At 38.7% G+C, this 21,907-nt stretch overlaps 1 protein-coding gene across 3 annotated transcripts in view; it reads right to left on the reverse strand.

Annotated features, from left to right (window-relative positions):
* The window catches only part of pde3a (phosphodiesterase 3A, cGMP-inhibited), a 74,235-nt gene that overhangs the window by 35,913 nt on the left and 16,415 nt on the right, over window positions 1-21,907 (reverse strand). For all 3 annotated transcript variants that reach the window (XM_026943468.3, XM_026943467.3, XM_026943466.3), the window contains exon 2: window positions 3,714-3,977. In XM_026943468.3, coding sequence (XP_026799269.2) covers window positions 3,714-3,977 — 264 coding nt within the window. The remainder of the gene's footprint in view (window positions 1-3,713; window positions 3,978-21,907) is intronic.

The raw sequence follows: 21,907 nt of genomic DNA on the forward strand, positions 1-21,907 counted from the left end.
TCACAATTAGCATACCTAACAATATCTCTCTCTCTCTCCCCCCTCCCTCCCTCTCTGGCTCTCTCTCTGTCAAGCTACACATCCATCCTGATGCCCTATTTCTGGTTGGAGTTCTCATCATTTGGAAACCACTCTCAGCTGCTGAGGATGGCCCCACACATACAGTCTGAAGATCATTGAGATTACTGTGGACAGTGCCATTTAGAGACCATGAAGATGGCTTTGGACCGCAATTGATACGAACAGTTTTGCTATGATGGCTTTAGGACTGCAATTCCCACGAGGTTTTGCACTCAAGTCTCCATCAGTGAACAGTTGATCACTTCAACAAAATAGACTTCATGTGAAAACTATAATGAATTTTCCTGGTTAAGCAATTGCATGATTTGCCCATGTAGTACACAGTTACAGAAGGGATTTATTTATAATTGCACTATCCGGTGTCACCCAGATGAGGATGGTTCCCTTCTGAGTCTCTCATGGTTTCTTCTTCATATCGTCCTAGGTGAGTTTTTTCCTCACCGCCATCTCCTCTGGCTTCCTCATTAGGGATAAATTTATACATTTACAATTTATTTCCTGAATTTATATATTTCTGTAAAGCCGCTCTGTGACAATGTCCGTTGTTAAAAGCACTATACAAATAAAATTGAATTGAATTTTATGCATTTTTAAAAATTTCTTATTTGTCACATTTAGGTCTCCAATCCCAGTTCCAGACTCCCAATATCCTCATCATACATTAATAATACAGATATTATAGCAAGGATATTATTTTGATTCCTATACATTCAGTAGTTTAGTAATTTTGATGCGTTCTTCGTCTAGTAGGCGTACTGATCTAGAATGGCAGAATGAAAATTAGCTAAAGTAGTTAGAGATGAATATTTACAGCAGTGCTCCTATTGTTGAATACATGCTGACATAATGTGGGACAACAATAGATGCAGATCATTTTACAGGACAGATTGCTCCAGAACTGAGGTCAAATGTCATGCCTCCCATACATCTAAAGTTTACAGAGATTGAAACTTTCACTTAGCAACACTTTCACTTCCGACATGCTGCTTGTGCTCGTAGCTAGGAGACCTAGGTTGTGAGATATAACAAAAGCTATGTATATTATACAGACTATTAGTATTCTATAAGAAGTATCCCATAAAATAACAGCGGAATACTATGCATGTAGTAGAACTGACTGATATTAATCCAGTTTAAACTACTGTCATGTGTTCCTGCTCCCTGGCTCTCAAAGACTGTAAGCAGTTCTGAATTCGAATCCATTTTTTTCAAAACGTTGAGGCAGTGGATAGAAGAGTTTTAAGCCTTGAGATGCATTATATACAGTATACAGAGAAATTTCAGCGAGTTTCTTTAAAATCCAATTCATGCCTTTAATACTTCTGTTTTCCAGAGGCATTAGTATGATTCCACTCTCGCTGCAGTGAGAAAGCCAACAAGGATGCCAAATTTCTATAGTCTGTCACATTTGTAATTACGGGCGAATTGAACTTTTATGTTGATATAAATGTGAAATTAAATGCAAAAATAAGTTTTCCCCACCCCATTGGATTAGCTTTATCAATAGCTACTACAGTACAGGAACATTCATTTCATTACATTCCATTTTAAAGTACATTTTGAAGTACATATATGTATATGTATCTAATAAGCAATTTTAATGGAAAAAGGAATAAATAAAATTATCACTAGTAATTTATTATATCAAGTGTATTTTTTAATGACAGTCAAGTGTAATTTATTATCTTTTATTAATTTATTATCTGTTTTAGTAGCAGAAAAAAGATCAGATGTATAATAATGATGATAATGATAATAATGTATATAATGATATAAGCACTCATGTTAAATATAACCCATAACTACAAACTATAATAATTTGGCATCCTTGTTGGCTTTTGCACTGCAGATTGGATTCATACTAATACCCCTGGAAATAGACAACTGGCAGGACAGCACTAAAGTCCTAATATAATACGTGCAAATGTCTTGGCACCTTTTTTTTTTTAGTACAAACTTTGTTATAGATTTTTATTTTCTGACTTCTACATTATCGACTCAGTACAAAAACATTTTAGATTCCAGACATTAGTTTTCCAGCAAAAAATTAAATGTAACAGCAAAATATTTGTATGTCAGTAAAGAAAGCAGCAGATTACGTAAGAGACACTTTTCAGATAAAAACATAATGAAGGCTGCTGGGTTTCACTGCAAAAATAAGAAGCGTCAAAGTCTCCAGAAGAACTGTGGCTGCTTCTGCAAGATGCTCAGTAAAATGTACCAGCTTTACTGGTAAATATTGAATTTGTTTAATTTATTACTTGTTTACTGCCCTTTATAGTATTTTTAATACAGAATATAATAATAATAATAATTATTTTAACGTCATCTCTCATCTCTCTGTCGTCGTGCGCCATCAACGTTACTTTTTTCAGTATATTTGTTGGTCAGTGTGAAAATGTTGAGTAGTAGGCCAATGTACTACGAGACAATTCAATATTATTTTTTTGAAATTATTTGCTGGAATGAATAAACCCTTCCAATATGCAGCTCAACAAACACTTCTTTCGTAGTGCTACCTGCATTTCACATTTCAAGCTGTAAGCCACACAGGTCTGTAACTGGAGTGTAAAAACAGCTTCTGCTCTTTGCAACGTTTTGTGAATTGTGTTAGCATTACTGTAGTTTTCAAGTACACCGATTCCAAATTTTCACCCTGTCTCCTTCCAAGATGTCCATGTTGACACAGCTGCAGAGATGACAGATAAAACAGTTCTTAGGAAACCAGGCTTGTTCATGTTTTTCTTCACTTCGACTGCCAAAACATCACCTTAAATTCATCCTAGATTTAAAAGCTCAACTGTCGGAGGACTCTGGGAAGCCGGATGACTAGCAGTGGTCTGTTTAAGATCAGTGTTCCGTGTTGTGTGACACACTTAAAGGCCTGGTTTAATGAAAGGGGTTTAATAAACATCTTTGTTTGCTAATTTTACTGTAGCATGGGACCAGAGCTTGAGAGCCGTTTGGTCACGCTGTACTTCATGTGTGTTTTTCCTGGTAAAATCTTTTTAAGGGTCTGAATTCTTTTCTACACACCAGCTCTAGCTTCTCTGAGAATGTATGTCACTGTCTGCTTCATTAGAGACTATATTATTTCTCTGATGAGAAATGGGACGTGTGTGTGTGTGTGTGTGTGTGTGTGTGCATGTGCTTGTCTGAGAGAGGTGGTGTAAGTTAGCTGTAGCTGTGTTTTTTTTCCCCCCATTTTGCTCCAATTTGGTCATCTTCAAATTCCCAACCACCAGCCAGCTCTCCCCTATCACACGACAGCTACCAGTCAGGGAGGGTGAAGGCTAATCCGTGCTTCCTCAGAGACACGTGAAGCCAGCCAACCGCTTCTTTTCAAAGTGCTGATCAGAGGAAAGCACCAACTGCCCTCTTCTGGGCTTCATGAGCTCACAGATGCCCGTGACTGGCCAATGTTGCTGTGATGACAGGGCAATCACTGTTCATTTTCAGGCACTCAGGAGCCCCCAGCTGTAAACACTGTAACTATTTCCACCAAGATGGAAACTATCATTTACAAAATAAATGCAGTGCAGTAGAAAAACAGCGTTTCAGATTCTTTGATGCATACACAGCTCGGCCACTTCAAGATGCTGCATTTACTAAAGTACAGAATGAGGCCCTACCTTAGGGATAGCCAGTCTATCACTCTTCTCAAGACCCTCCTCGAAGTCAGTGCAGGGGTATCCATCGGTGGAAACCAGCAGAGGGTTGATGCGTGCCCGGTGGTGCAGGGGCTGAAATGTGAGTTGGGTATTGAGCAGTTTACTAACAGCTCTCAATGAGCTGCAGGTGTTGGGAGGCAGTGATGGGTCAGCTAGGAGGTCTGAGATTAGTCCATGGGCTTCACCCATCACTGCAATGTCCACCATAACACTGGTGCCTGAGGACTGCAGAGAGAGAGAGAGAGAGAGAGAGAGAGAGAGAGAGAACAAAAGAACAATGTGTGAGCTAAACAACTCCTTAGTGTTAATCAGCACCTCAGTTGTGATGCATTTCAGGGCTGATGCAAACGCTGATTGATGCAGCATAATGTTAAGTGAGAAAGTAAGAAAAAGAGAAAGAGAAATCACTTATGCCACGGTTCATAAAAAAGGAGACAAGGAAGCAACTTCTGAGTCTAAATCAGGGAAAGAACTCCACTGCTGAATATGCTTTCTGGCCACTGAAAGCTGAGAGAAAACACCATGAAAAAATGTTTATTGCCATTGTATCAACACTTCCCTCGAGTCAGAACTCACCTGAGGGTCTCTCTCTCTCTCTCTCTCTCAACCAGTACATCCAACAATCCATTAAAACTGACAACCTGCTCTGGGCCCAACTGTCATGACCCTCAGTCAGATTTCTATCATCTGTCTCCTGGGGTATCAGCCACCCCTGGTGAACCGTCCATGGTCCTGGTGGTGGATAAGTGAATGCAGAGGAGTAAACACACAGGGGAAACCATTCATCACCAAAATATCAATTTACCAGGCATCACAGCCCAAACCCACATTTGGCTGTCGACCTCTGACCTCTGACAAGGACTTCCTTTGAAAAAGCCAAGTCTGAGGTTTATTAGCCCTTTCAGGATATTAGGACAGTTAAACCATGTATCATGTACACTACAGTGCCCACACCAGTTAAGAGCAGTACTCCTCCCAGCCACTAGAGGTCTCAGTCTCCTGAATATCTCCTGATTTTCCCTGAATCTTGATTGTGTGTCTTGAATCTTTTGTGTGTGACCCTTGCCTGTTTCCTGATTTCAAGCGTTGGATAACGTTAATGAGTTTTCAAATAAACTCCAGTACATGAATCCGTACCTAAACCCTCAGTCTTGCTCCTTGTTACAAATGCTTTCTTCTTGTCTATTATATGTATATACAGTTAAAAAAAAAAGTTTGGTTATAATGGGCCATACAAAACAACAACAACAACAACAACAATATATCACACCGCAGCACCACAGAAATACACACGGGTCCTATTGTCCCTTCTATCAGCACTCAGCCACATGGGCTTCCTAATGCCTGATGTCTGTCTGACTCTGATACGCTCTGTCCGAACCTATTCCTCCTGACAGCTGAAAGACATCCTGATAAAGAGGTTTAGCTTAATGCATATGCTCTGGCCTACAGTAGGCTCTTGGTCTTTATCTTCTACAGTGGCTAGCATTTTATATCCAAATGATGCCATATTTGCATGTGCTACATACATACATATATACATACATAATATCCAGTATGAAAAATAAATTAGGGCAAGCCCTGTTATGGTAATTTTTAGGCCAAAACATCAATTAAATAAAATCATTAATATTAAACTAAGATTAAGAGAGAAAGACAGAAGAAGATTTTCGAAGAGAATCCCCCTCCACACACACACACACACACACCATCCAAAGCATTATCATAAGTTATACATATCCATGTATCTCAGTAAAAAATGGAGGAAGGAGCACACACGTAGTGTCTGAGCTATCTAGAGCAACTTTTGACCTGTGCTGCAATGTTGAAATAACTTCACACCAATAACGTCACAGCAACATCAATGAGAAAGAGGAAAGCTGGCACGGGAGCTTATCCTAACAACATTTTTCTCCGCTTGAACCAAGTAAGTGCAGTAATAAATATTTTATCTGTAATATTTGTGTTGATATAGCCAGTCTCAGACCTGTCAGTTCACTGGAACGCTATGTGACCTGGTACTGTCAGCCAGCGCTGTAGCCAAATAGCTGCAATTGGAAAACAAATGAACCAAATAACACATGCACCACTGGGTTGCTTGTGCACAACACACACAGCCCTCTAATACGGCATAACAGAGGGCAGATTATAACAAAAAAATAGTTTACTGAAACTGCCAATGCTGATAAAAAGTGAGTTGACTGTCATAAATAATTCATTTATACAAGATAAGGCTGATCCTTATTTTCTCCCGTGATTTTTTTCTGGATCAGGACTCCACCAACAGGGCCTTACCACCTTATATTACATAATCCTTCACATCTGTCAGCCAAACTCTATCAGCTACATAATGCAAACTCAGTAATACACAGAGAAAGCACTGTATTCTGCCTTCGAACTGTAGCGCCCCCTATTGGTCTTGGTCGGATCTTTTCTACACCTCCTTTTATGCAATAATGCATGTCTCTTACTGTCTCTTGCTTTTTTGTCATCATTATCTGCCGCTAGTCTCTAATTCATACAGCCACTACTGTGGAATCATTGTTTTCTAGCAAATCACTGCTACAGTGGTTGTGTTCAAAAAATAAACACAGGATTCATGTAGTTTGCTAAATGTTACCCAGTTCTCTTTAATATCCATTTTTATCTGAGAAAGTTAGACAGCTAACAAAGTACACATCTCAGCTAAATAATGCTAACACCACTGGTCAAGGGGTTCACAGGTAATGGCGAAATAGTCGACTCTTAAAAGTTTTTCGCTAAAAGCAGAGAAAGCCTAAACGAGACAGTGAGGAACATGTTGAGATCACGGAGACATTTCATCCTGGTCCATCTGTAAAGAAGCAGAAATGTTGTACATTTGAGAACATGTGCTGCAAGGTAACGTTTGGGTGCTTGTTTAAATATATCACATTAAAACAAAGAGGAAGAAAATGTTATTAGCAGCCATGTCATAAAGTAATATTTTTCGTTAATGGTAAATTGTGGCACATGGTCAGCAACAATACTCAAATAGTCTGTGGCATTCAAGCCGTGATTGATTGGTATTAACAGGCCCAAAGAGTGCCAATAAAAAAAAACATTCCCCACACCATCACACCACCTCCACCAGCCTGGACTGCTGACACAAGGCAGGTTGGGGTCATGGATTCATGCTGTTGGTGCCAAATTCTGACCCTACATCTGTGTTCCTCAGCAGAAATGGAGATTCATCAGACCAGGCTACGGTTCTCCAGTCTTCAGCTGTCTAGTGTTGGTGAGCCCGTGCCCACTGCAGCCTCAGCTGTTCTTGGCTGACAGAAGTGGAACCCAACATGGTCTTCTGCTGCTGTAGCCCATCCACCTCAAGGTTCAATGTGTTGTGCATTCTGAGACAGTTACACAGAGAACAATAAACAATGAACTGCGCTGCAATCATCTCCAGCCCTACACCTCACGCAAATCTCCTCTGCTAAAAGCACAGAGATCTAAAAGTAATGAAGAAGTAAATAGTGATAATAATTGACATGTGGCAAGTGATCATAATAAAATGACAGTCAGTAAAATGTGCGTCAGTGAGGACATGGCAGATGACAAAGGGGGCAGGAACTTGAGCACAGACAGTACGGCTATACTTCTACTAGCAGGCGTTTTAATGTCATACCTTCCTAAGTACCTTTGCAACTTTCCCATTACCTTTCTCAATTTTGTTTTGAATGATTAAAAAGCATAGTGATGCTTTTCATTCTGATGCTTTTTGCATGCTTTATATAAGGGCGGCACAAAAACACCTTATCGTCTTTGAGGAAAAGCCTTTCGCTTTGCCACAATCCTGCAACGTAATCTCTGGTATTGGTGTAGAGGACAATCAGCATCTCGCCTTGTGTACAGTCGTTTCCGAATACGTTCCAAAGCCATACCTAAAGCTAGCTAAGAGTCATAGGCATACTGACTGGCTTTGATCTAATGATTTATGGCCCAACTGTAGTGACAACTACAGGTTTCACTTAAACAGATTAGTTTTCTGTTTTAGTTTGTTTACAGTTTCATTTTTTGAGCAAAAGAAGCACAAGCCTTTATTCTTCTTCGTCTTATTATTATTATTGTATCTGGTATTTATGACAATAAAAATGAAAAATAACTTTCAACTTTTTTTTGTTTCTCCTGCCTTGATTTTGAAACAGTAATGAAATAACCATTCATGTTTATTTTTAAATTTCTGTTACTGACATGAAAATGGAATGACAAGTACAAGAACAAGGACCACTTCTTTTCCTCTCTATGTGATGCTCTAAAGCGTGCTACTAAAAATCTTGCAATTTAGTTTCACATTTTATTATTATCATTATTATTATTATTCATACTTTTTAATGTTATATCACTGTTAACATTTAACATCTGTGAGAAACACCCAGGAACATAAATAAAGATAAGCTTCACTGATATAATGTCTGAGTGAACTGATGCTGGAGTAAACAAAGACCATTTACAGACCATGAACAGATCCATATTTCACACTAAGGCAGTACGCCTCTCTGAATGCTTTTACATGGTATTTTGAAGAATAATTTCTTCCTTAAAGAAACCCCTGATCGTACATGACTGGATTGGTTTAAACGACTGAACGCTGACTGACTCTATTGCTTGAAAACTTTCAAAATACATCACATACTGTGTTTTCTGATACAGTATATAGTCCTCGTAATGTCATATGATGAAATGCTGCTTTAATTTTGGATGAATGAGACGCTGCCATTGGCCCTGCTTCCACCACTGCTACTGTCTCTTAATCTCAGTCAGTTGATAGATCTGGGTGATCTTGGTTAGCTTATAGTCATTCATCCTTGACTACCTGACTGGCTGGTCAGGGTCGTGGTGGTTTTTAAGTAGGCTACTTGTTTATTTAGGCCTACATTTTGGGAAATAGGACCAAATAAATTTGTTTAAAAATGTCATTGGAGAGTTACAAAAAAAATAATAACTGTGAAAGGATTTTAAAAAATAGTCCTACTCACATCTCTGTTTCAAAAAAACAAAAAAAAAACATATATAGATAGATAGATAGAGAGATAGATAGATAGATAGATTGTGGTACACCCTTGTTGCACGCTTCCACTATATGGCCAAAAATACGTGGATGCCTGACCATGACCCCCATATGTGGTCCTTCCCCAATCATTTGTCACAAAGTTGGAGGCACACAATTGTCTAGGATGTCTTTGTATGCTGTTGCATTATGACTTCCCTTCACTGGAACTAATGGACCTAGCCCAAACCTGTTCCAGCATGACAATGCCTCTGTCCATAAAGACATGGTTTGCCAAGATTGGTCTGGAAGCACTCAAGTGGCCTGCACAGAGCCCTAACCTGAGCACCTTTGAGTTGGCATGATGGAATGCTGACTGCATGCCAGGCCTCCTTGCCTGACTTCAGTGCCCAACCTCACTAATGCGCTTGTGGCTGAATGGGCACAAATCCCCACAGCCACCTTCCAAAATCTAGTGGAAAGCCATCCAGATGTCCACATACTTTTGACCATATATATCGGCCAATCAGGTGGCGTAAGTCATAAAATCCTGCAGATACACGTCCAGAACTTCAGTTCATGCTCACATTAAGTATCAGAATGGAGAAAAAATGTGATTTCAGTGACTTTGACCTTAGTATGGCTGTTAGTGCCAGACAGATTGGCTTGAGTATTTCAGAAATTGCTGACCTTCCGGAATTTTCATGCAATCAACATTCCCTAGAGTTTACGTAGAATGGTGTGAAAAAAACATCCAGTGTAGGTGGAAATGCCTTGTTGGTGAGAGAGGTCACAGGAGAATGGAAAGACTGGCTCAGGCTGACAGGAAGGGTACAGTAGCTTACATAGCTACTCTTTAAACCTGTGGTGACAAGAAAACCTCAAAGCAGATGGGCTACAAGGGCAGAAGACCACACTGGGCTCTTCTCCTGTCAGCCAAGAACAGGAATCTGAAGCTATTCTACTGTCCAATTTTGGTGAATCTGTGCTCACTGTAGATGCAGATTCCTATATACAGTATACAGTATAACTAGTTTTGCATTGTGTATACAGTCTACATATACACACTGAAAATTAGTGGGCTCCTGGTAGCCTGGTTTTAAACAGTTTTATAACAATTTATTTCAGTTAATTGTTAGTGAATGGCTGATGTTTGACTTTTTTCCTGATCGGTTCGTTCAACTGCTATACCTCTAGCGTCCTGCAGGAGGAGGTGTTCTCATGAGAAGCACACTGGTGTGGGTCTGAATCCTGCTGCAGCTGTAATGCAGGCAAAGCATGAAGTATCTTTAGGGCTACACTTTTCATCTGTTCAGTAGTAAAAACTGTGACACAATTATTCCTTCCTGTTTTGATTAACTTTACTAAAAACAACAAGGAATCAAGCAGCATGTCTATTACATCTAAAAGACTATGAACGAAGACTCATCCTTTAATACAACATTAAAATATTAATCATTTTGCTACAGTACTATGTAATACAATAGAAAACATGGCCAAACACATTACATAAATTAACAGCTAGAACACACGACCCAAAACACTAAAAAATGAATCAATAAACAAAACTAAGAGTGTTTAATTGAATAAATGTAAAACATTGGGCCTTGTTTCATTTTAGACTTGCTCTAACACCTTTTGGTCGTTGTTTTGAACTTGGTTACTCTGATTTTCCTTTGCATTGAAAAATGGGTCTGCTAAAGATCTCCATTAGGAATAGGAAATCCATGCCTGACATGTCCACAACCTTTGACTTGCTTAGCTGAGCCATTGTTTTCACCGAGCTTGAACAGAGCAGCGCAGACCATACCATCTGGTGTGCATATGCAAGGGTAACAAGTAGAATAAGGCTCTTAGCACCCTTAGCGGTCATTATGAATATTTAGTGATATTTGGCTTGTCCGACAGTCCTATAGTTTTTCATGCTGTTGTGCATGGTTTTGATAGACACTATCAACAGAATTTTGTTTTTGTATATCTCAATCATCAAACATCTTGATTTTTTTTTTCTAAGAGCCTCCAGGAGCACATCCCACATGTCTGCTGCATGCTGCACTGGCTGAATGTCAAGGGAGAGAAGTGCTCCAGAGCTCAAACACCTTTTCAAATCTCCCCTGAGGAGGTGTCTTTGGATCCAGAGACAGGGTTGAGCTTCACAGTTAAATTGTGATGTAGGGGACAGGGAACTACTCGCCATCAAGCTGGTATTGAAAGAGTGGAGACACTGGGAGCAGCCAATCCATTTCAAGCACCTCCTGTATCTAACACACAGCAAGGCACATGGGCTCTGTTTTTCAATTAGTTTCATCTGACCAGCACTTACTGTCATGGGTAAAAAAATAAATAAAAACTGGTGCTCTTTCAGGCCTCGGATGCATATACATGCACACACGTACCACTCGTGCAACTCCATTCTCTTCCAGTCCTCTACAGGCCCTGGCCTCACATAGCAGTGGACATGCTTGCCAGTCTCCAAAGGTAACCCTTGATACTGATGCTAGTAGATTGTAGATGATAGTAGTTTTTCCAAAGCTCTTACACTGTCCTGAAGACGACCCTGGTGGTAGTCCCGATCGGTAAATGGTAGTCCATTTAATTTATAAAGGTCAGTTTACAGAGGTATATACTTGAGCCATAAATTTGATTGAGGGATTGATGATTTTGGCTCTAAAATACCACAGAATTTCAGCACCACAATCATGAAAATTGTATTCTGACCATAGTCTCGCACACTTTAAATTGATATGTGCTGGTTTCACGGACTACAAATTTGAAAGGATAATTTTAGAGGTATAAATTGAGTTGAATGATTTTATGATTTTTTGGCGCATCTGTTTTTTTTTTTTTCTCTTTTAAGTGCTATAGTAAAACCACTTATTTTACTACTTTGTATAAGAACATGGAGTGCATTTGTATGTGACATATTCAGAAAGGGGAAATTCTTAACAGTAGTGGTATTCTCAACCCCAGGTTAGGATTTTATTTTATTACAATCTAAATTAGTATTGGTTGCTAATTATCATTGGTGTAAATTGCAATCACATAATGACAGTGCTGTTGTGACTTTCAAATGAAAGCATTTTAATAATCATTACACCATAATACAACAGCATGTGTATGTTAATATCATCAAACTGTGGCGAAATTGAAATTCTTCAAATTTTTAGCATGGATGACAGACAGGAAGCGATAATGTGCTAGATGGGACAAAAACTAAAACAGACCCAGTAGATCTTTTCCCCCAGTAGTTCCTGTTAGACAGCTAGCGTAGCCATGAATGGGTCAGGGTGAACCTGTGCCACCTAAAGCTGCATCTGACACGCCCAAATCTGTGCCTGACAAAAATACAGTTTTGACCAAAATTACTTTTTACCGTTCATGAAATTACATTATTTTACATACGAACATTTAAAATATTACCGTCAATGCACTGACACACACACACTGGGCTTAGTAGAAAAATCACCAAAATTTTCAAGATGTTTCCCAGCCGTTTGTAGCCTTAAGCACTAAAATCTCACATTTTATTTGTCATGGTGAGCAAAACAAATGGTTTAACAGGATAAGTATTTTTCTTGAACTGATCTGGTTACCTGCAGAGAGTCCTGATTTAGTCATTAGGTTTTAAAAGTATGTGGCACACTCATGAGTGAATAGAAAGGGGATGCAACATAGAGCGCAACAGGCTTAATGCCTTTATATATATGTGTGTGTGTGTGTGTGTGTGTGTGTGTATATATATATATATATATATATATATATATATATTTTTCTCATGTGGTAGCAGTGTGAATAGTCAACGATTTTAGGCTTGGGCTTTAAACCTAATTTGGTTGTTCTACTTGTATCTTTGTGCTACAGTTCGAGCACATCTTGTTTTTCTATAGAAACAAATATATAATACTGACTACACTACACTTGCTTTAGAGGCAGTACAAACATAAAAATAAAAATGCCTTTAATCTTAATACGAGGTGTACATTGTAGGACTGGGTGATATTTAAAACTAATTGTATTGATATATTTTTGTAAAAATAAATTGCAATAACTGATGACATCATCCATGCCCCTCCATACAGCCATCTGTATGTGTAAGAGAGTTTACAGCAGGATTTTCACAGTAACCTGCTTCTCACTGATATCACTACTATTTTTTTTTCCTGCCACAAAAGCTGTGCCCCAATATAACACACTATATATAAGTGGCTTTAAAACTAGAAAAGCCAGAAGTCCACAATCAGAACACCCCCACCCCATTGAGTCCTATGATTTCTTGTTATTGATGAAAATGGACCTTTTTTCACAATGTCTGTGTTGTCATATGGGGTAATAAATAGGTGCCACTGTAAACACTGTTTAGAATGAAATGGATGAATGAGAGCGAATTTGAACAGTCCATTAATGGTAGGAGCTGGTCCCACACACACACACACACACACACACACACACTGCTGGCTTTTCTGAGTTTGTCAAAAACATTTTGCTGGACAACAGATCTGTCCATTTGAATCAAAAGGGTGTAGCCCCATGTTTAGATGTTTACAGCCAGTGGTTTTCAAGTAGTCAGACTGAAATTCTGGCTACAGAGTGTGTGCTGCCTCTTAAAATGCTCACCCTCATCCCGGCGAATAGCGCAAAGCCATTACGTTCTCACAAGTATATTGGTGAAATTAGTAGAAGCTAATTATTTGCAGTGCAGTGATTGCAAGCTGTATTTGCTGGCAGTATTCACTACCACATCGGAGGTTTTGAAACACTGCCGCCTTCGTAAACACAGATATGTGAAACAGAAAGCAGAGAAGACGCTGATGAGGAACTACACAGTTCAACTATTTTCATATTGTTACATTTTACTGGTCAACAAATTAAAACCACTTTGTCTTGTTTTTTTTTAATTTTTTATATGTAAGCACTTTGTGCAGAATGTATTTAAACTATTTTATTACGCCAATCTCTAGCTTTTAGTTTTCTGATTTGTAGGACAAGTAAATGTAAGTAAACTGTAATATTTTTGATATTTGATATTTAATATGTTTGCTATTGGCAATATATGATCACATCGTCCTAGTGTTCAGTCCTAGTGCATTGGTGCAAAATATTGTATAAAATAAACTATAAAATATAATAGTGACGTTTCTCTCAAAAGAGATAATACATGCGGTTAGTCATGTACTCTGGCAAGAATGTAGCAGTATTTGTCAGGCATTTAACTGCCTTTAGCTAGACTACACATTCATACTGAGCATATTATAAATACAGTCAGCTATTAAATAAAAATCTTCTACTTCTTACTTCCCAGTATTCTCTGCACTTCTTTGCTGGTTTGGGGAAAGATGTTAGCAAAGTTTAAAGAAACCACCGGAAATTTTATTGCTAAAAAGTAAAAAGTTTAGACAAAGACCTTAAAAGGTTGCAAACATCCACAAGCCAATGAATATTAAGAGTGATGAAACCTTGTGAAGGTGAGAGCAGAGCTAAAGCAAAACCAGTCACACGGGGCTATTGACTTCCATACAACTGTCTTTTCTCACCCCTTCACACAGTCCTAGGTGAACATATGGTCGTAAACATTCTTTTAAAACTGCTGGCTCTCTCAAACCCATGCTGGACCACCCAGCATTGTATATCGACATCACTACGATCTCAGACCATAAATATGGCAGGCTACGTTGACACGTTTGCTTCATGCTTGTGAAAAGGTGAATTGTTGGAGCTTCAGCTCCTTGTGTTTCCATGTGTGCCCATTTAAGACTCTTTAATCTAAACAACTCCAACACCTCCCTTCACTTGGCTTGCTATTAAAATGTCAAGAAAAACAGCAATTCCTTCAAGCTGGACAAGGGTAGACCAGAACCTATCAAATAATGCATCACATTTATTCTTTCCCTAACAACATGACCCTTTACAAATCAAGTAAGGACAACATGTTCAGTCAAACTGCTCTTAGTCTATTAAAAGACTTTGCCTCTTTTCTTTCACTCTTACTCACTCTGTGCCTCAATAGTTCTCTCTCTCTCCCCTCCCTCCCCTTGCCCTTGTTTCTCTCTAGGCTGCTTTGAGGTGGTGAGTGAGAGGGGGCGTGGACAACAGCATCAACTCATGCAGTGTACATGCTCCTGCAGCAGGGCCTTGTAAGGAATAGAAGCTTTGGAGAGCCTGGATGAGAAGAGACTGCCAGTCACATTAGAGTCATGTTTGACAACTAAGTGGCTGTGGGGCAAGCAAGTGCAGTCTGTGGATCTAAAGAAGGTCCTGACCTTATTAGTATAATAAAAGCCATGCACAGTGTTTTAATCAACCCCAAAACCAACAACCAGGCAGTCTTACACAACACTGCACATTTGCATGATCCAATATTTAAACAACCATACACTCACGCCTTATGTGTAAAGGGGTACATCATATTGTCGATTAAATTCGGTAGAATTTTGACTAGTTTCTGTCAACAAAGATAAACTCATCATATTTTTGTCCATTTTAGTCAATTACCACATGCAACAAACAAATGTTTCTTCAGGAAGTTTTTAAGATTTTCATTCAACCAGTGCACCCTACCTTCACATCTCGCCAATCAACACAGGATAACCTGTGAAACATGCTAGTGAAACGCTCTGCTTCTTCTGTGCTTCATCTCTCCTGTTTCATTTCTCAGGCTGCACAAAGGCAGCTCAAATGAACCATATTATTTCTGAAATGATCTAAAATATCAGAGGTGAAAAATTATAGAAATAAAGAATTATTTCAATTTCTCTAAAAACATATTCATAATGTTTTTGTCACGTTGCAGAGTTTGTCATTTCCATATTGCTGATTACTGACTTACCGTCTAGCAGGAAGGGTGTACTTGCATTTCTTGAAAAGTCAGGACTTGCTGTTGAAAGGTCACATCTCTTTCCGCTGTCACGTCCAGCTTTGAACGATAACTAAAAAATACAGTCTAGGAGACTGTGACTAGACTGTAGTAGTGTAGAGGGTACAGATGAAACCAAGTTCAGGGATGACCTTTTCCACAGCTGCGCAAGGAATAAAACAGGCTGGGGCATGTTGTTAAAGGAAAATAATCCACACCAGGGTGGTGTGACACACAAGACGTGAAGCAGAGCAGCCTGGTTTATACTTGATGCTTGACACTGTGTGTGCTTGCAGAAACAGTGGCAATGCAAGTGGCATTTTTGACACACTCGCATCCCTGTCCATCAGCTTTCCAAGTCAAACTGTTAAATGTTTGGTGATTTTATGCACTGTGAAACTGACTGACAAGCTGTTTCTCTTTAAAACCTTCCACCGTTGTCATGACTGTTGTCATGAGCTGCATCTAAAATCTAAAACTCCTTACATTCAAAAGTATTTACTAATCTAGAAAATCCAGAAGACTAATACACAAACCAGATATTTCAGTAGGGTTGAAGGCTGAAGGTTTGAAGTTGAAGCTTGCTAAATCTTCAAGACACATTTGACAAGAGATCATGTTTCTAAATCCAGAATTTATTTAATCTCAAACACAAAAGTTTCTGGCTTTGATCTTCCTTTGGAGAACACAAGGAGAAAACACTTTGAAAAGATCAGTGGGTCAAAGCTGAATTTGAGTAAACTTTAAGCACAGTGCCACACTGTGGCAAAGCAGTACTGCTCTCTCCACAGGGAAACGACTTCGCCAGCAGTTTTGCAGATGACCATCTGCAGCCTAATTGTAATAGGAAAGTCGGTTACTGTTAATGCTCAATAACGATTTGATATGGGACTCAGAGCTAGGTTATCACAGGTAGATGGACAGGGATTTTGTCTATTTTTATTGCTCAATTCCTACACTAGTACAGTGTGTCCAGATAGTGAAAAGACTAAAACTCTTCATTTAAATGTGGCTTGTTTGAATGTGACTCTCAGTAACATTTCAAAACAGTACCACACAAAATCTGACTTCATAGTAAGATATTTCTAATATAATTTGGAAAATAATGAAGAAAACAAAAGAGGAGATTATGAGTCTCTCTCGTGACCCCATTTGTAAATCAAGATGCTCTCTTTCTCCCTCTGAAGCATTGCAGACTCCAAGGGATCGGAGTGTCTATCCCTGAAGGATCGCGGATGCTCTTTCTCCCCCTTGGAAGCATAGAAGATGCTCTTTCTCCATCTGTAGGATCACAGATGCTCTCTCTCTCTTCCTCTGAAGCATTAGAAACTCTCTCTCTCTCACTCACTCACTCTCTCGTCCTCTGAACGATCGCAGATGTTCTCTTTCTTATTCTGAAGCATCATAGAATCCTGTCTCTCTCTGCAGCATCTCAGACACTTTTGTCCTCTGTAGCATTGCAGACACTGTCTCTCCCTGTGAAGCATCACAGATGCTCTCTCCCAAGGATCACAGATACTCTCTCTCTCCTCAGGATCACAGACACTCTCACTCAGACTTACTCAAAGTCTGTGGACACTCCCAATCAGACTCTCTCCCTTTTCTGAAAACAACCTTTTACTTACGCTGTCCAGGTTACCACACACTCTCCTATTCATCCCAACCCCCTTCCCCTAATCATTCTAAACCCCTCCCTCATTCACCTATTCCTCTTCACTCATCCCAACGTCATCCATCATTCATCTCAAACCTCAAAACATATGAATTATTAAATGTATTGGAAAATTACACATCTGCAGATAGACAGTGCTCCTCGCAGCTCTGTGTGGCTCTCCAGTCAGTCATCCTTCCTTCGCAGGGAAAAGGATAAATAAGGGCCTCACTCCGGAGGCCTTGAAATCCCTTCTGCAGCAGCATCAAATGCAGGGATTCCCAAGAAGCACTCATTTAGAAAATTAGAACACCATTTGCAATGTTGTATGACCCATTCATGACCCACATGACACAAGTAATATTAATTTTCTTAGCTTTTTTTATACCATGGACCACTATCTGCTAGCTGAATATCTGCCTTCTCTGCCATTAATTCCATAAGAAAAAAGTTACCAATAACTTTGCTGTGATTTGTGTGACTTTTTTAACTTGGTCCACAGGATAAGACAAGAAAAAGCACAGTCTAAGACAGTAGAAGGGCATTACAGAAATTTTAACTGTATTGGATCAAGAGAAGAAAATGCTGGACAGTACACGGCAGGAAAGGAATTTGTACTCCAGTGTCACACAGAAGTGTGTACCACTTCATTTTGGATGAATAGTAAATACTTGGCTTGTGTACTAGGGGCCTGGCACGAATAAGTGGCAGTGAAGGAATCCTGCTGTTTGTTTCCATTGGAGAGATGGCCACTGGCAGCATTTCCCAAACCCCATAGCCACAACACAAGGAGCTAACACTGATTTCCCCTACTTTTGTGAGTATCAAATAAACTATATGCATGGAACTACCAGTTAAGTGTTGTAGCAGGACAGTAATGTCTGCATGAGGTATGATTACAACAGATGAGGGTGCAAAAAGACAAAAACAGTTTCTGTCTATCGAAAACTATCTACACTAAGTTTATTTTCCACTGTCACTGTAAGCTGTTGCTATTTTAAACTGATATACACAATTACTCAGACTAATCTAGGGCTGCTCTTGGCCTATATTGAACATGCTACACATAGTCTTTTGTGCTGCTGGGAATATCAAAGGGCCTCAAAGTTAGACAGATGACTTCTGTCTTTCATAAATGGATATAGGTCCCATCAGTCATGTGTGTCACTGCTAATTAGACAATCCGCCATAGCATTTGGCAATATGGGGGAAAATGTGTTAGAACACACCTCACCGATAAATGACACCAATAATTAGGATAAATTCACGTGTTTACATATGAAATAAACATAGAAATTAAACATATTACATTTTTTTGCAATGGTGAAGAGGATTTTCTAGTATTGAGCTAACTTTTTCAAAACCTTTCACACAGTTACTACAACAGTGCTCTATGTGGGGTACACAATAAATATGTTTTTCATCATGTTAACACAAAAGTTCACACAGTGGACACAGATTTGAGAATTTTTGTATTAGTTTCTCAGTTGGGCTCTGCCACCAGCTATGTAGATCAATGTACTTGATGGATAGACATTTCCCAACTAACAAATGCTATACTGATTTACAGTAAAAAAAAAAAAAAAGAAAATCATGTTCAGAGAGACAATAAGACAGTAAGGGCCTCACTAACCGAGTGCCACATGCCTTGCTCCCACCTCTGGTTACTCACTGAATAATGAGGACAGCAGCTTATTTCATTTATGGATTATCTCTATACAACATGAAAAATTTTCCATTTCTCTTATATTGTAGTCAGCCTTTTGTCATGTACTTTACATTTGTCCATGTTTACATCCAAATGACCACTAAAGACACATTTGTAACACCTGAAAACACCATGTTTTAAATGGCAGTGGCAAATGGCCATCAGTCTCAGCTAGCCATTTGTGATTAGGAAACCCGGAATGGATCTTATACCAACTCAGAGAGAGAGAGAGAGAGAGAGAGAGAGAGAGAGAAGAAATCAGAGAGGAAGAAAGTCAGAGACAGGAGTGTGTGTATGTGTGTGTGTGCATTGTGAGAGAGAGAGAGAGAGAGAGAGATTGATGTACAAAGAATAATCAAATCAAGAAATATGTATCTTTTTATTAAAATCTAATATGCTCGCCAAACAAATAAAGATATGCTGTGTTCTTTAGCATTCTTGTAAAGACAAAAACCAATCTGAAACATACCTAGACACATACCTAACCACAGTTAAGTGTTTTTTTTTTTCAAATATAGGAAACTTGTAAAAAAAAAAAAAAAAAAAAAAAAAAAACTGCACAAGCCACACACTATTTAGGTGAATGAGTCTTTGGCCTGGTGTGCAGTTTTCCCCCATACCTCAAAAACAGCTGAAACTGGGTTAATTTCTCAGGCCCATATATAAGCATATTTAGCATACTAGTGTCTAAATGATGCTTGCGAAAATCCAGAATATGAGATCTTAACTCACAGAATAATCATCTCAGGATTGAGCTGAGTCATAGTACAAAATAGACCTCAAATGATTAGATGTAACAGTGTACATCGAAACATAAATCAGGGTGAATAATGGCTGTATACTTTTCCAGGGCCACACAGAGTTCTGCCAATGAGGTGAATGAGTGGTGTTTTTTCCACTCGTCTTAGTGAGGGTGACATCAGTGCCAGGCTAAGTGGGAGCTCTGGCCAGGATGTGATTGGGTTATAGAGCTTTAATGGCCTGGCCTGTGGAGAGGCTACATTAACCCCACATGCTGCAATCCACACAGCCACAGGGCTTATTATATCCCCAGCACTAATAAGAGCGTGTCTGGTGTCCCAAAGCAGGATAATAGAGAACACCAGAAACCCAAGCAGAGATGTGTTCATACAAAGCAAACATATACAAATGTTATAATTGGCTTACATTGCTATCCAGATTTACACTACAAGACAGTAAACTAACTAACTAACTAATGTACATTCTCAAAATACAGCAATTCAAATGATATCACCATCTGGGAGCAAGTCCCATGTATGAAAATAATGATTTGCTATGGATACATTTATAATACATTATGATGAAAACCCTGCGCAGCTTCTAAGTAGTTCTAAATAGCTTTTTCAGTCACCTGAAGAAATTATAGACAAGCGTTTCTCAACACAGTCCTCAGAGTGAGAACATGCTCGCTCTCGTCTAATGCTTAACATACCTGTATCAGGAAGCATCTCGTATTCTTGATTGCTTGGTACAGATGTGTTAGGAGCTGAGAGTAAGCAAAAATGTGGACTGTTTGAAGTCTCTGAATAATTGGCTGAGAAACACTGTCATAGATCATTTTAAATCAAAGTAACATTTTCATAGTAATTAATACGGTATCAGAAAATACTGAAATTCAACTGATCCATGAATAAAGGAATGGACACCAATATGTGTTTAAGGTTAGAGGGAACACTTTGGGGCCTATAATACGTGCCAGCTGTGCTTTAACCAAATCCTGCTGAAAATCATGCAGGAAAAGCTTACCCTCTCATGCAGCTGCTCCAGTCCAAAGATCTCAACATATGGGTTTCAGTTTAAAAATTAAAGTTGATGATAGTAAAGAAGTTATAAAATAAAAATAATAAGAAGAATTTTATATATATATATATATTTATATATATATATATATATATATATATATATATATATATATATATATATATAAATATATATAAGTTATGTAGTGAAATATGGCTAATTAAATACTGTTTAGGTCTCTTTTTGTTTGGGATTGAGGAAAGAGCTGGATTGTCCATCTTCATGCATCTGTGCAGAAACTGTGTCCTGCTAGAATTCATCTGCCTGACTGCTGTCCGGTGTAACCATGGAGACATGAAAAGGTAATGACGCAGTTGAGCACTCCTTCAGGTATTGCTAAGCGCATAGACGTTGCATTATTTACTGGTGTTATTTCATTTAATTTCTGTCTATCAAATTTGGTGGGTAGTATCGGCTATAATGGTTGGCTCACGGAAAATCTGAACAACATAATCCTATTTGCAGGAACATCAGAGCTTACATCAACCTACTGTATAGGTGATTGACTATCTCTCTACTCCTGTGAATTAAGGATTGTTTGACCCCAATACTTATTAACTCATGTATGGCCTTGATAGCATGGGAAACACACATGCTGAGAATGGCCAGTAAAGAGATTACTTCAATACTCTTCTATAAAACAATGATAAACATTAAAAAGTAAAACTGCCTATCATAAATTAAAAAGTTGTGTGTGTGTGTGTATATACAGACAGAGTTGGCATTTTTTTTAGGTACAGCTTTCATGGGCCGTATTCATTTATACCTCAAACATAACTATGGACTTCAGCGCATTTTTCTTGTGCAATATCAGCTTGAGCGAGGAACAGTATTAAGTCCAGCACCACTGTCTGACAGTTTGAATTTTTATGGATACGTTTTTATGGATAAAATTAGGAGCAACCCATAAAGTGTGTTGTCACTGTAGTAGATGAGTGCTTGATCAGATTATCCATCAAACGGCCTGCATATTTTTTTTTTCAAATTAACATCAAATTAATTAATTGGGCAAATCAAAACAAATTAAAAGCTTGATAAAATATATTGTGTCTTGCAAACACATTACCATTTCATGACCTCGATTTGGTATCTTGTGGCTTCATTAAGTGCGCAGTAACTT

The sequence above is a fragment of the Pangasianodon hypophthalmus genome, chromosome 18, assembly GCF_027358585.1.
Source record: "Pangasianodon hypophthalmus isolate fPanHyp1 chromosome 18, fPanHyp1.pri, whole genome shotgun sequence".
NCBI classification, from domain to species: domain Eukaryota; kingdom Metazoa; phylum Chordata; class Actinopteri; order Siluriformes; family Pangasiidae; genus Pangasianodon; species Pangasianodon hypophthalmus.